Source organism: Diadema antillarum, unplaced genomic scaffold (assembly GCF_040938485.1).
Source record: "Diadema antillarum isolate AM-2024a unplaced genomic scaffold, OU_Dant_1.0 seq00001165_RagTag, whole genome shotgun sequence".
Taxonomy (NCBI): domain Eukaryota; kingdom Metazoa; phylum Echinodermata; class Echinoidea; order Diadematoida; family Diadematidae; genus Diadema; species Diadema antillarum.
Window position 1 is genome coordinate 401,413 of NW_027271972.1, and position 15,783 is coordinate 417,195.

A 15,783-nucleotide genomic window follows, 5' to 3' on the forward strand; every position below is an offset into this window, starting at 1 on the left:
ATAGTTTCACTAACCCTATGTGTCCTTTTGAGCACTCATTAACGCAGAACACCCCAAAACATACACATTGTCTCAAGTCTCTGGCACAGAAGGGTTAACCATAGGACTGTAAAAATTTACAATAACAGACAGGACCAAAAAAAAGGTAATTTAGTACTGTAACCTCTCATGAGAGAACATGGATACCACAAAACCTTTGAGAAATAAAGATATACAAATGTATATTTTTGAAAACAAGTTGTTGGGTGAGGATGTGAGCTTTGACAAAATAGAATTTTGTTGACAAACATTATTAATGTGCTTAGTCTACACCGTTTAAACATGCAGAGATCCTGCTACAAAAATCAATATTGCACTTTATATGAACTACACTTGGCGGAGGGGGAGGGGAGGGGGGAATCAAGAAACTGCATTTTTGAGCTATCATCTTCCCTTGAAATGTCAAAAGAGCATGTTTCTCACAGTCGGTCTGCCCACGACCACAGACACCCCTCAATCTCTTTCCAAGGGTTTCCTGTGCGGTAGATGCGGAGCCTCTTGCTTAGATGCAAAATCCTCCCAGTAAGCGAGGTCCTCCGGATGCATTGCGGTTGCCGTGGCGAGAAGCTCCTCCGGCTGCAGGATTGTGAAAGATGGGCAAGTTGGTCGCTGGTAGTCCGGTCCTAGCTGGGATTGGATAAAGATACAGAATGGACAATTTGTTATCAGAGATGATGGAACATTGTAATGACGGTCTAGTCCAATCCGGACCTATGCAAACTAACCACTTGTTACTATCTGGTCCCAAGTGCATAATGTAATTTGCACGATATCATCCTTTTATTTTCTCTTTTAATTCAAGTAGTTTGATCTTTCTTCTTGTGCTTCCTTTTATTGTTGCTCTGTATTCACTTGATATTGCTTGAGTCTGATTGCATATTAAAGACTGAGCACATTTTACCCACAGGGGAAGCGACTGATTAACCCATTCCTCCCACAATTTTCAAAGAACCTTTAATGCCAACAGATGAGATTCTTTTTACCTGTCTACAAAGAGAGAACAGCTCGGTAATTTGCCAGAGCAAAAGCAGTCAAGCGAGCTGATGAGATGAATAGAGCATGCATTGGGCTCACAAATTCCTTTGCTCTACATTATAGGGGCACCGCAATGGGGTCAGCGAAAGTCAAAATCTAGCGAGCTTAGCATTGACTGCTACATAGAAGTTTTCTAATGAGTTTAGCAGTGAAATATACACACTACTACATTGGAAAAGGTGAATTACACAAAAATAACTCTAGAGAGTACATAGTCATTTACGCCAGTCTGGTATCAATATCACGTCTGACTGACATACCTATCTGAATGATGACCAATCAGGGCAAACACTTTTTGAGCTACTCTACTGCGATGTTTTAGAAATATAACTGTGACTTTTGACTCTCTAAACTCCAGGACTCTGAAGCCTCCTGAGTCTCATGACTTAATCTCAGATGTTATCAGCTTTCATTTTACACCATATTTGCATCAAGTCTGATGAAGTTATGAGACATGTGTCAACAGATACGATCAGTTAATTGTCTTATTTCATTTTTCACTTTTTGTACAATGCAAACATAGAGATGGACAAGCAAAAATAATCTTTTGTGCACTGCACAAAATAGGAAGTCAAAATGTGAAATTTGCTCATCACGACAATAGAAGCGCTGCATGGCATACTGCCACAATTTGTATGATTTATGGTTTTTGTTCTTGTTCATGGTTACAGAAATAATTTTCCATCAAAATCAGTCTCATTGTTACTTCTGACAAACCTATAATTTGCACAATGACTATTTGTGCTCAGGTCGGCATACAACATCACACAAACATCATATTCCCCTGTGGCAAAGCAAAAGAATGGAGACTTCAATCTGTTGACCTCATCTATTAACATGAAATTCTTCAATGTACCTTGGGGATAGATCACAAGATAGAACAATGTGCGTATTTTTAAAGTCTACATATTACAAAAACAGGAAGGAGGTATGACAAGATCTTGGCAACAAAAAAACAATATGGTGTGGTTGCCGCCATGCCTGGTGACATTTTTTCCCCTGAAAAGCCACCCCCCCCCCCCCCCATCCCCCCGGGCTAGCACTAACCTGCAATGCCACTGCCACATAATGCTCCTCATCCACCATGGTTTCCTGGAACACCCACTTCTTATCCAGTCTATCACGCAGGTACAGCTCCGTATCCATGGCGACGGATGAGGGAGACAGCTCGAGGGTGCCGAGCCGGAACTCGGCCCTCTGGAGGTCGAAGCCGAGGCCGATTCCGAGAGCCTTGATGTAGCTCTCCTTCAGGCACTGGGGTAGATAAAATGCATAACAATGATTGTTAACCCACTGAGGACGAGCTGATTTTGCTACAATGCTATAACGCACATTTCCTATAGACACCTGCCCCAGTATACTGGGGACTAGTCTTAACAACAAGGGTTAACAACAATGGATGGGACAAGAGAAAGAGAGAGAGTGATGATGATGAAATATCTTGACTACCAGAGAACACTATGGACAGTGGGAGGGAACATTAAAAATGAAAATTCAAGCACATATAATCCTACAGGCTAAGGGGGGAAGGGGAAGGATGAAAACCCCTCTAATGAGCTCAAAGACTATCTACATAGAAAAGAGAGGAAAATAAATGTGAGAAAAACAAGGAAATGAAGAAGAGTCCCAGAAAATGAGAGAGAGTGTGTGTGTGTGTGTGTGTGTGTGAGAATTTAAAGAAAGGGTTTTGAAACTGTAGGGAAAGAATGCAAGGACATCTATAAATGAAATTTAATGTAAGAGAAATCAGACTCGGAGTAAAGGTGTCTCATTAACATTTGTGTGAGAACAATCAACACATGTAGGAAAGAATCAAGAATATACAGGTCTTCCATAGGAAACATCCTCACTCACAAAGTACACAATATGGAACTAAAGATATTGAAACAAAAAAGATTAAGTAGCAAGATTTAAAAAATAATAAATATATAACTTATGAATGTTGCGGCCTGGCCCCACTGGCATTTAGACAGATTTGCATATGAACTGCGCGCAGAATTGGTTTATATTCACAAAACATCCACAATATTTGTGAAACATGCTTGTATGAGTCGGCCGACATCTGCACACGTCCGCAATTATCCACAGAGACACGATTTTCCGTTGCCAGGATTTTTGAGCTGCACAAAATTTTGGTTGCAGATGCTTAGCAGATATAACCAACTTTGTGCACAATTCATATGCAAATCTTCTTAAACGCTAGTGGTACCAGGCCCTTAGGAAGATTTTAATAGCAGCAGGGCAAAGATTAATAATGGCCACTCTGTCATGTGGAGCCAGCATCATTTCACCTCCAGGTATTACCTAATGTACTTTTAAGAGAAAACATAGTTCTGGCATGGGTTTGAGTACACGTCTGGCACCATTTCATATTTGCCAGGATGATAAGTTGTTTTGGAGTATTTTGAGATCAAAAGTGTCTCAGGGAAAACTTGGCCCTATTTCAGACAATTTACATGCAGTTTGTGATCACCATATTCTACGCATAGGCGCTTTATAGGCACACATTGGCATGCTGTATCAACTCCGCCCATAACTGCGACCAGCCAGAATGCGAAGCGCTCCCATAGTACAACATTGTACAATCCAGAGGGACAACGTTTAACTCGGCCCCGCCGTCAAAGCGAGGCCGAGTTGTCCCCCAGTCCAGGTTAGCCTGACCCCAATCGGGTAAGTTCTGGGATTGCAACTCCAGCGAACCTTTTTGGTTAATATTTTGCAGTTTCGTTGTTACCCAAAAAATATCTTGTTATTACAGCTTTATTCCACACATTTCTTAGGCATACGTGTACATTTGGGAGCGAAATTTGACAATTTTTGCAGGCGTACCAGAACTGAGTTTTGGCTTTAATACTAAACAAAAATTTTTAATTTGCACGAATGAATAAGTAACTGCGTCTCCGACATAGAATACATGAGTAAAGAGATCTTCAACCATCTTATTAAAGTAGCTATACATAGACTTGTAGACTACAATCACGGGTGACACAAGCACAAATAAGCACTCCTGCGATGTCAACTGTTTCCAAGAAAGAAAGAAATTTTCATCAAATAACTTTTTTTAAGAGGAAACTCAAAAGCAACAAAATATTAGACCTACCCAATGTCGGTAGAACCTGTGAAGTTGTTGGTATGGTGTGTCTGCTGCCAGGATAGTCTGCCACTCATAGGGAGTAAACTGTCTCTTCATATTCCGGAAGAAGTCCTCCATGCTTTGATCTGGGAAGAATGATAACCAAAGAGAAAAATACTACAGAACGGGTTGGGAGAATCCTGCGATCTTATCTTATCAATTTTACTGGCAGCACCCTTGATCACTTGCGATCAATGTTGTTGCGCATACTTGTAACAAAGAGTTTGTGTACTTTAGCAAGCATCCAAACACTCTAATAGCAAGAGATGACTTACAGTACCCATGGAGACCGGGTTCATGCACTTTCTTAGCAAGCATTTGAATACTTGGCAAGAGATGGCTAGCTAGCCATGCATCAGTAAAAATTTTCATGTATCAATTATTCCATGGCAAGCCAAAAAGAGAGACTTGCAAATTTTCAGAAACGAGATAAACAACTGATTTCGGGCAAAATTTGTCACCATCCTATCACAGACAAATGATGTATGTGCTTGCTTGTGCGTCAGAAGGAATTGTGTACATGCGGTAATTATGGAATGTAGCCAAAACCCACTTAGTTTCGCCTCGTGGGTTAAGCATTCCATAGTTACCTTGTGCACACAATTCCTATTATAAAATGGGTTCAAGAATGTAGCCAATAGGAAGCGCTGAAATGAGACACACCTCCTTCCTTTACTTCAGTACAATTGCACTGCCTGTAATCCTATGGTAAATTGCCGATCGTCTGTGCGCGCGGCTCCTTTGAATTGCAGTGCCTGCAATGCTAAATATGCGAAGTCCAGAGGTTAGATATCGCGATATCGATAGCCCAGCGAAACGAACGAAAAATGGCTGCCTCCAGCTCGGATCCGTTGCAGGCGCAATTTGAACTGTTAAATGACGAGGAATTGGATGAATTAATCAATGGAACTGATTCGGCGAGCACGAAGCGGTCTCTGAAATTCGGATGGCAAAGATTTGAGGCCTTTGTGAAATTTACCAAGACTTCATTGACTGATATTTCCCGTGAAATTTGGATCAAGGAAGGAGGACGGCACATCGTACAGCAAACGTAGTATTCAGTCAATCAGGTATGCAGTACAGCGTCACTATCTAGATGAACAAGATTTTGACATTTGTGACAAAAGCACATTTCCGAAAAGCAATAGAGTGTACAAGGCAGTTCTTGTAAAGCACAGTCCAAGAAGAGCGTAGAACTTCAAAGACATGATCTTTCTGATGCCAGTGTTACTAATACTACTGTTAGATCTACTGTTGCTGGTGAAGAACATAATCGTCATGATCATGGAACAGAGTCAGAGGAAATGTCAATTTCTATTCAGAGTTCTCAGACGCAGAGTCAGGTTCAGGAGTATCGGTATCGAAGTGTCTCCATTTTACAAAACTCACCTCAAGTTCGCACTTCTAGTGCACCTCACTTCCATTTCCAGAACTGCGAGGTGCACTTCCACCATAAGTAAGGCAATTGGAACTTGTACGTGAGTTGATGTTTGTATTAGTCTTCATTTCACTGTTCATCTTCAATTTGGTTGACGTTCACTTCACTTCGACGTTCACTTCACTTCGACGTTCACTTCACTTCGACGTCTTCACTTCACTACTTCATCTTGAATTTGGTTGACGTTTACTTCACTTCGACGTTTATAGGTAAGTAAATAACTCATAGACCCATTTTATAAAACTAATGATGCACAGGATTATTTCGTGGCGTAAGTGAAGGTGCGGCGCACTCGAGAGTATTGACAATGGTGCAACATGCACCATTGTCAATACTCTCGAGTGCGCCGCACCTTCACTAACGCACTCTTTCCTGTGCATCATTAGTATATTATAAAATGGGTTCAAGAATGTAGCCAATAGGAAGCGCTGAAATGAGACACACCTCCTTCCTTTACTTCAGTACAACTGCACTGCCTGTAATCCTATGGTAGATTGCCGATCGTCTGTGCGCGCGGCGGCTCCTTTGATGAATTGCATGCATACGCGTACGCGCTGTCAATCCTGTAAACAACTTCTAGTTCGGGCTGCCGGATAACCAAAAACCCTAACCCAACGTTTTTCCCATATAGGTTTAACACGCGCCATGCCCCAATCTGTGCCGTCTTAAAAAAAAAAACGCCGGCCGGCCGGCCTGTCTTCCCTTGTGCATATGTGGCGTACGTACGTATACTGTACTATACGTACACTTTGTACAGTACAGTAGACCAAGCGTTATGGGACCGGACGCGTACATGGAGTCACTTTGAAGAGCAAATCCAACGATTTAGCAGGTTGATTCTCACGCCGTTTTCAGAGTATGTTGTCTAGTAGGCCTATATGAGGAGTCTATATCAAGTCTTTAAGGTAAAGGGTGCATATTCTATGTAAAATAAGTAAGTTTTCATGCGGGTGTCCGGAAACCCAACCCCCCATTATACTTATACACACTGTACTGTATGTGCGGGACTTCCGCGAGTGCGACGTGCGTAAAAGTTTGGGACGAACATCTTCGGACGTCTTGACCCACAAAGGTACGTGAAAAACGCTGAAAAATGATGTTAGTTTTCGAATTTTCGACCCATTTTATAAAACAAATGATGCACAGGATTATTTCGTGGCGTTGGCTAACGCACTCTATCCTGTGCATCATTTGTATACTGACACACTCCGACCCGTGCATCATTTGTACACTTAAGTATCTATCTATTGTTTAATTTGACACACTTAAATTAAAATGGAACCCAAAATATACATATGACTTGCATGAATGCTTCAATGATATTGGAACACATCAGTGAAAGTTTGAGGATAATAGGACAATCCATCCACAAGGTATGAATTTTGAAAAGTTTTGGTACTGCCATCATGGGTAAAAAAACAAGTACAGATTGTGATGTTTCATACAGAGAACGATATACAGAAAGTACGAAGAAAATTTTGCTAAATTTTACTTTTTATGAAAAGTACACATTCCCTCGACTTGTAACTGACATATGGTAAGGGTAATAGTATTCGCTCTGCTTTCTGAGAGAGGTAAGTCTAACGCTCTTTCATGGTGCTAGAAAAGTAAAAATATGTTGATTGTGTTTTTTTGTTTTCCATATGCAACATCATGAACTGTAGTAGTCTTCTCACCCGGCCGTAGCAGCCCAAAAACTTTAAAAATTCATAACTTCTGAACGGATAATCTGATTTTCCTCAAACTTTCACTGATGTGTTCTACTAATATTGCTGCATACACTCAATCTACAGACAGACAAGGTTGTTTGGTGAAAATGAGTGAAACCTGCCCAGATGCCCTGATGTTTCAAGCAATGATAGCAAAAATACCATGAGGCAAATCTCTCGTTTGAAGAAGCTACACCCCTGTAGACAATGCCAGTGTATATCTTGGCAATCAAGGACTTAAAAACCAAAGATATGAAACACCTGTTTCTTGACCCTGGCCTAATCTAAGCATCAGTCACTGCCACAGGGGTGGGGGGCACCCGCGAGAGGAGGAGATTGTTTTGGTTTTGGCATGGGCTATGTAGCTCCATGGTGCGTGTGTGTGTCGACAAACTTCTACAATGCTCTCCTTCTTATTCCTGTATTTTCGTTATTTATGGGTCAAATTTTTTCGTTTGAAATTCAAAACGGATGACTATAGAATTTCTCAATAGAATATAAAATCTAAAACTTTAGAAAGAATAGAGAAAATTGAGTGCACTTTGAATGGTCTGCCACAGGCAGATATCCTTATCATGCTCTTACGTAATATGACAGCTGTTGCGGTCATTAAACCCTGGCTTGGCCTCCAGGTTTGCCACGCCTGAGTAGAAAGTTATTTTGCAGTGGGCAAGTACATCAACTCCCAACTCTCAAACGACAAATCGCTAGGGGGGTATAGCATCCCATCAGCTTCGTTTGGCGATGGGGTCTCGCCTCAAACGGGGGTTTGACAGCATGCTTTGGCAAATGTTATCATACATCTGAATAAATCCAACACTCTTCCAGGACACGACTAGGTTAATTTTTCTTCAAAAAGCTACAACATGAATGATGCTTTAGCAGCCTTGGTGCTTACACATGCTTATGCTGCATTCACACCATGTTCCCGGCGGCCACCGTGGACGAAACGGGATGGATGTGAGACAATGCAGTGAGATGTGATGGACAAACATGACAGGCCATGATTGCTATGGACACCATGTCAGATTTTAAACTGTCAACAAAATTGCCATTGCAGTCCTGGTGCTAATGAGAGACGTTTGTCATAATAAAGTGGGGTGAACGCAAAAAAACAAAAACAAAAGACATCACGTAATAGGCTGTAACAAAACTTGGAGGTTGTCTGTAGCAGACCGCAACAGAAAATATTGATAGTCTAGCCTGACCAGACGCTGTGAGAACAGCGTCTGATAGCTATATGTTTACCAGGGCGAGGACTGGAACGAACAAGACTAGAATACGAAGAGGGGAAAAGAGGAGAATGTCTAATCTACCCACGGTCCATTGAGTTTTGGGTTAACAGGGCTGCCATGGCTGTCGGGAACACGGTGTAAATGCAGCATAAGGTAAGAAAAGAAGAAAGCACATCTCACTTGGCCTGACAACTTTCATGACGTCCACGCCGCAAGGTAGCTCGGGTTCTGTCGCCAGGACGGCGTAATCCCCGTGGTGGGACGTGTTGAAATTAAAGCTGGGGTATTCGGCTCGGTCGATGGAGTCCATTTTCACCAGATAGGGCTTTCCCCTCTCCGTCCTGGCCAGTTGGATGTCAGCCCAGGGGATGCTCAAGGTCTCATGGATGGCCTTCCGTGCCAAAAGCCGTCCTGCCTGTGCAGTGTTATGGTAGAAAAACTCTTGTATTTGACCTCGCGTCACAAAACTCACAAGTGGCAAGTGAAATGGTTGAGTTTAGGTTAGATTCTGAAAGACGATAAGATTCTAAATGTTCACCAAAGGGAACCTCTAAAGTGATTTTGCTATTTTTAGCTTCCTAAATCATGTTTTCTGTATGACTGGATTTTTTATTTTCTTGGGGGGCAGGGGAGCAGGAGAGGGGTCCTAAGCTACTGCCTATGCAACACTTTTTACTTCTCAATGTATATATGAAACTAAGCTGTCATTCTTTGAAAATACAGCAGAATGTGAGAATTTTGTGATCACTTTGACACCATAAGCAAATTTAAGGCAAAGACATGGACAGAGTCCCTAAGGGTCATTTAGTTGATACTGGGTAGACATAAAAGAGTTTTAAGCCTCACTGCATCAGCAGAGGTACTGATATGATGTCATATCAAGCAATAGGACATAGGCCTGCCACTCATCAGCTAATGGTTAACATGTACTATGTCACAGATGCTAATTTGCGCACTTTTAACACAGAGACTCCAACCCCAAGCACCTTCTGATCTGGAGATTCTCCCGCCTGAAATCCCTAGCAAACGGGAGACTCTAACTTGGTGTGCGCGAAGCGCATATCACGAGCTCGAAGTTCCTTGTGGCCAGGGTCCAGGGCCCGCTTGGGCCCTAGTGGAAGCTCTCATGATTAGGGTTCTTGATGCTTTCTCATGCTATCTAAGGTTATTTTTCAACATATACGAAGACAAAAAGTAAGAAATCATTTCAAGCGGGAGACACAGAGCCAGGGCGGGAGAAATTAAATCTCAAGCGGGAGAACGGGAGATTTTGCAAAAATGGGCTTTTGGCGGGAGATCTCCCATCGAAAGCGGGAGAGTTGGAGTCTCTGTTAACAGATAGCCTTGTGAATAAAAGAACAACGGCTAAAAAAACAACAACAATTTTTTTTTCTTCACCAGACAAGGTCACAATTTTCATGCAATCCACGCACAAGGTCATTGTTGCCATTTACAACCGATGACAGGGAGCTTTGTGCAGACTGCTGAAGAAAGGAGGTGATCAACATCTACTAAGATTTCAATAGACTCCCTCTAAAGACCACTTGCAAGTTCCCTATGAGATTTTATGCCCCTGAGCAATTGCATTCTGTGACCTCCCCATCCTCACTAATCAACAATTCTCTACTCGGTTTCCTGTAAGGTGAGACTGCATTGGCAAACGAACCATCGCTGACTTGGCATCCTTGGTGAAGACAAACTGACCGATCCTCTTCTTCTCCTCCGGCTGGATGCTGGACGAGGCCAGGAGCCACTCTGACTGGTCAGGCGTCCAGGAGCCGCACTTAAATGCCCATCTGATACTCGTCATGGTCTTCAGCTTATGGGCAAAGAACAAGGCACACATGATAACACAATTAGCTGTTTTAGAATGGAAAACATTTTGTTGTGCCCCACTGCCAACTCCTCCATCAGTTTTACCAGGTACGTACTCTCTAGGTCAATACATGCCAAGTTCAATTTACTTATGCACAAACAGATCACAATACACTCTGTGCCTGGATAAGAGAAATCCTGTGCATCATTACATTGTATCTCAGAAAGATGAACCAGGGCCAAGACAATATGGATTCTAAAAGGTTTCATTAATAACAGATTTATAAAAAAATATATATACATATGATTGATGTACCCCAAGCATAAAGGTTCAGAATCTATATTTCCCAAGCTCTCATGTTGACATGAATTTTGATATGTCACATCATTTAAATAATCTGATTTACACAGTAGAGAACTGGCAATGCACATTCACATGTGATCTATGTCTTTATTGTGGCAATTTTAGACAGCAAATTGTTTACCAAACTGTATCTCTTTCTCCCAACTCACCAGTTTTCAAATTATACCATTCATGTGGTCGCTGGGGCAACAATACCTTATATTAAATGGGTTAGTCAAATACCGGTTAGTGATTGGCAAAACAGCTCTAGTCACGTGATGGAGGTACATTCGTTATGTTCGCCCATCGGCGAACATTCTTGGTAATGTTCTCCCATGGGAAAACATTTTCACATAACAAATGACAGAAGGCCTAGGACCGTGCACGCACAGTGAATTTGGCTCTGCGCGAGCGAGCGATTGAGTACGTTGTGCTGCATGCTGGTGTGGTTGCAAAGATGTTAATATAAGATCGTACACTGAATCTCTACGATCTTTGATGGTTGACGTTAGACGCATTTGACTAACCCATATAATATAACAGATGATGACTTTTGTTGTCGGGAACATGTACCAAACATTCCACCCTCAGGGTTTGAAATGCTATTTCGGGAGGCTATAAGTCCCTCGACTTCGTCTCAGGACTTATAACCTCCCTTAATAGCATTTCAAACCCTTCGGGTGCAACATTCGGTATGTTCCCTCCCCCGCCAGTCATCATCTATATAATATCCACAAAATATCAAATGTTCAGGAGAGAAAAAAAAATGTCGGCCAAAGCACATTATCAAATGGGATAGCCTTCCCTTTAACATGCTGTGGTGGTTTCATTTTGGGGGTAAGACAGCTGGGATATGGACAGAAACATCACTTAACTGATTATCTGACCATTAATCAAAAAAAAAAGTCATTTTCACCAAAATTTAAGATACAAGGTCTTGTCACCCCAGCGACGGTGATATACTACCAATGCACACACATGTGCTTGGCATCATTCCAGCTCAAGATGTCTCTTAACCAGTTGAGGACGAGTCCCAAGTATACTCAGGCAAGAGTCTATGGGAAATGCGTGTTGTTGCAAAATCAGCCCGTCCTCAATGGGTTAAGGAAATGGTTCACTTCACTATGTCTCCTGTCCCCTTGATTCTGGACTCTTGCTACCATAATGATGGAACTCATCATACTGTGGGGAAAATCTGCAATGCACATATAAACTATACATATACATATACATCTTTTAAAAATGAAGTATGAAAAGTCATGTAGTCATTGAAGAAAGAAACAATTCAGCTTACCTTGTGTCCCTTACTCCTGACTGTCCTCTGTAACAGCCTGGCACTGCTGAGTGTCTGAAGCAAGACTGGCAGGTTTGGTGCATGGTTGGCTACCAGCACATTCATTCAGTCAGGCCATCCAATCACAACCAAGCTCCAGGAAGTGGATTATTTCCTGAGATACAGTAGGAAATGAAATAAGGGATTCCCCAAAGGAGTGCTCCCAAGAACAATACACATGTGATGACATAATAAGGGGGTGGGGAGAAGAAATAAGTCTTTGGCCAAATACTTTGTATAGGTTTGTTTTTGGAAAGTGGTGGTCTCAAAGAAAGGTGAAATGATGTACATATCTGCATAGATCTATACATTTTTACTCTGCACTTGAAATGATTACACATGCTGGTTTGCAGAGAGAGAAGGTACCAGCTACTATACAAGACTATAAAGCAGGTAGAGTAACATACTGGTACATGCTGTTTGGCATACAATGCAGTTACGTACGTCGCAACTGCGGCATGTAAAAAATAACAATAACAACAACACCACACACTGAACCACAAGGGTTGTGCACGTTTAGTAATATCTAAGTAGTATGACTTGCTGCATATCATTGCTGTTTTTATCATGGTTCAGACGTCACTGGCTTTTGGATACAGAGCTACCAAGTCTCATGCATTCTGTGTGAGACTCAAGCATTTAGGGGCCGTCTCACGATCTCACGCATGACACCCATTTTTCTCACGCATCGGGCGAAGTCTGCAACTTGGGCCTATAATAATGAGCATAGCTCAAAGGATTTCCCTTTTGTCTTTCAAAATAAGTCAAAAATAGACGCTTACTTTTAAGTATGCACCTGATTCCACCATTAAAAGCTTTAAAAAAACCTGGGAGGGGGGAAAAATTCATCCCACACCCTCGCTCGCGCACACATTTGCGCGCCGAGATGCCTAGTCATGAAAATCTCACTCATAAAAAGTTTTTGAACTTGGCATCCCTGTGGATACTATTTGACGGACTTTTTATCTCATTTTTTTTTGTCCTGTCTTCTCTTTTGCTGTATTTCAATATGAAACACAGATTTTGCATTGAGTATTGTTAGTGAGCTTTATCATTTTTTTCTTTTGTATCACTGGTAACACAATCTGAACTTCATGTGAGCATGGAGCTTTACCTCATATATTGCAGTGATGTATATAATACAGCAACCACCTGAATCAATAATGAAGATAGATTATCTATTCCAAAGTACGTAGGGAGGCTTTCTTAGAACATTCTCAATATTCACTTTAACATAATAGATGAAAACGATGGCATAATACACAATAAATCTATTTAACATTCATCAAGAAATTATTTTGGTACACACTCCAGAAGGACCAGAATAAGAAATAATTTATCTCAATCAACTTGCTGAGGACCACATACAAGGATTATGTATAAAGCCTAAATAATTGTTATTTTCCAACAATACCATGTACAAACATGGTGTTTACTTTTTACTGTACTGGAGAGATTCTGGCATATATAAGATTAAAGGCATATTCCAATGTCTCAAGTACAGCTGACCATATTTTTTTTTCACTAAATTTTTTATATAGATACACTCATCATACACACAAGGAAAGAATGATTTGGACTTCATCACTGTATGGGTCTGTAAAAAATTGTTCAATTTTTAGACACAAATTATACAGAAGGAAACCAATTTGTGCACTTAATTCTAATGAAAATAAATTATTTTCACATCTGATTCCCTGCAAATGAATGTATTCTGCAAAGAATATCAGAAAATCTCACTGAAAATGTTGAAGAGTGCATTAAATACCTAGTTTCCCATAAGTGTAAAGCATGTTACTTGATGTCAATTCTATTTTTCACCATGGGAATGGATTTAAGGCTTTTCAGATATGATATCAAAAGGAATGAAACTTCTCTGGTGATGAGAACTTTATGCATAATGACACAAAAGATGTACCCTAGCCCAAATAGTGGTAAATGAATTTTGCAATGTTGCTGGCAATGCTGGGTTCAATACAACTCCACCAAGGAGGTCATGTTTTTGTTGGCATGTTGGTTACTTTGATTGCCTGTTTTCAAAATAACTCAACAATTTGTGAACAAATTTGAATGAAACTTGCAGTAAAAGTTGATAATGACACAAGGAACAGATCAAATTTTGGTGGTGATCCAGGAATTTTTATGATTTTTTTTTACTGATTTTTATCTTTTGGCAAATTATAGGGGAGTTCAAGCTGCACATATTTGAGGTTTGCATGCGCACACTAAAGTGCGTGTTCTGCTTGAGAATATATGCTAGCAGCAGGAAGCTGATTACGAAGCAAAAGGCTTCTTTATCATTGGAAAATTGGGCAATTTTCAGCATGTGTGTATGGGTGAATGAGCTGCTTGTCAGACTCAGAGGTCTGCGCTTTTAGAGTGCTTTATATTCTAGTTGACTATTTTTAGGTGCCGACAGTAACACACATTAGCACTGGATTTTCATTAGGCAACTGTACACTAATTTCATATGTGTGTACCTTTCATTGCTCTGATTTACTTCATCCTCAGATTTTGCACCTAAAATCAACTCATAGAGTGCATGTATCCAAGACATTCAAAAGGAAACATAATAAACACTGACATATCCTGGAGATACTACACTGCAACATTATACTTGGTGTGTATTTGGTGTCCAACCTCTAAGCTTGTAGCACACATTTCAGGAATATAACAGTCATTATAGAAATTATCTTCAAAAGTAACAGAAAGAGCATTTCCAGAAAGAAAATGGATGCATTTAATAGTACATGTATGTGAATGACTAGGTAGTAAATCAGACATAAGAAAAAAAAACTGTTCGTGTTCTGGCTTTAAAAACGAGGATATTTCTAAATCTTTTAGCACATTTTGATTGTGACCATGGGAAATTAATGATTCAGAACTATGTATTGTCACACTTTCATTCACCAGTAAAAAAATATCCATGTTACATTTACCTTACATCACATGCCTTCATTGGCTTGCCAAGTAATGTTTTTCCAAACGATAAACAACATTGCTCTGGCAAGTGTTGGCATTCACTTTGTCCTTGTTCGGCCTGGATCATCTTGCCTATTCTTGGTTCTGCATTTGATCAAGCCTCGCTTATTCACTAACCGTTTGTGTCTAGGCCATGATACATGAATATAATTTATTAATTATATAGCAGGAGCAGTAGATCTCTATTCCATTTTATATTTTTAGTACACATACATGCATCTACTCTAGGCAATAAGAATTTGTCTGTATTTGCAAGCCTTTGTCTTGGCAACAACAGAGTGGATTACTACACTATAAGTCTACCTCACACATCATTCTCTGGCGGAGAATGAAGACTCTCCACATATTTCTACTGACACTGCTCTCATCACTTTGACATATCCTACGACAATAAATGGATTTGAACAACCAATGACTCCTGGCTGTAAACACTGCACTATCAGTTAAATTTAGCAGTTAGCATGGTTAGTGTTTGAAAGAATCTATACTAGCTTGATCGTATGGAATCACGTTTATACCTCGGTCAGAAGGGCACCATTACACAGCTAATAGTAAACTATAAATGGACAAAAAATATGCAACAATAAAAGACTATAAAGGGTAGGTCCTAGCCAAACTGGTTTGATCGGCTTACTCAGCTCACCGATGCAGTCCGGAGCGGTTGTTCACCAGAGGATTCCCCGGAACGTTCGGGGCGAACTACTGACTGTGGTTCCGCCGC

The 15,783-nt window shown here is 40.8% G+C and overlaps 1 protein-coding gene across 1 annotated transcript; it reads right to left on the reverse strand.

The window, feature by feature from the left end:
• Window positions 1-424: 424 nt before the first annotated feature.
• On the reverse strand, window positions 425-15,767 carry LOC139744374 (L-aminoadipate-semialdehyde dehydrogenase-phosphopantetheinyl transferase-like). The gene is made up of 7 exons (XM_071654814.1): window positions 15,706-15,767; window positions 12,042-12,195; window positions 10,256-10,408; window positions 8,770-9,004; window positions 4,175-4,293; window positions 2,122-2,328; window positions 425-666 (listed from the first exon to the last, which is right to left on the reverse strand). Exons 2-7 carry the CDS (start codon window positions 12,144-12,146, stop codon window positions 493-495), a joined length of 993 nt encoding a protein of 330 aa, XP_071510915.1. The 5' UTR covers window positions 12,147-12,195; window positions 15,706-15,767; the 3' UTR covers window positions 425-492.
• Window positions 15,768-15,783: the final 16 nt, after the last annotated feature.

What these genes read in the sequence shown, in the direction of transcription:
- LOC139744374 (XM_071654814.1), bottom strand. Translation starts at nt 12,146, where the DNA reads ATGAATGTGCTGGTAGCCAACCATGCACCAAACCTGCCAGTCTTGCTT. An exon ending in TCAGGAGTAAGGGACACAAG is followed by an intron (nt 10,409 to 12,041) that starts GTAAGCTGAATT and finishes TTTGCCCATAAG; the next exon opens with CTGAAGACCATGACGAGTAT. An exon ending in AGGATGCCAAGTCAGCGATG is followed by an intron (nt 9,005 to 10,255) that starts GTTCGTTTGCCA and finishes AACACTGCACAG; the next exon opens with GCAGGACGGCTTTTGGCACG.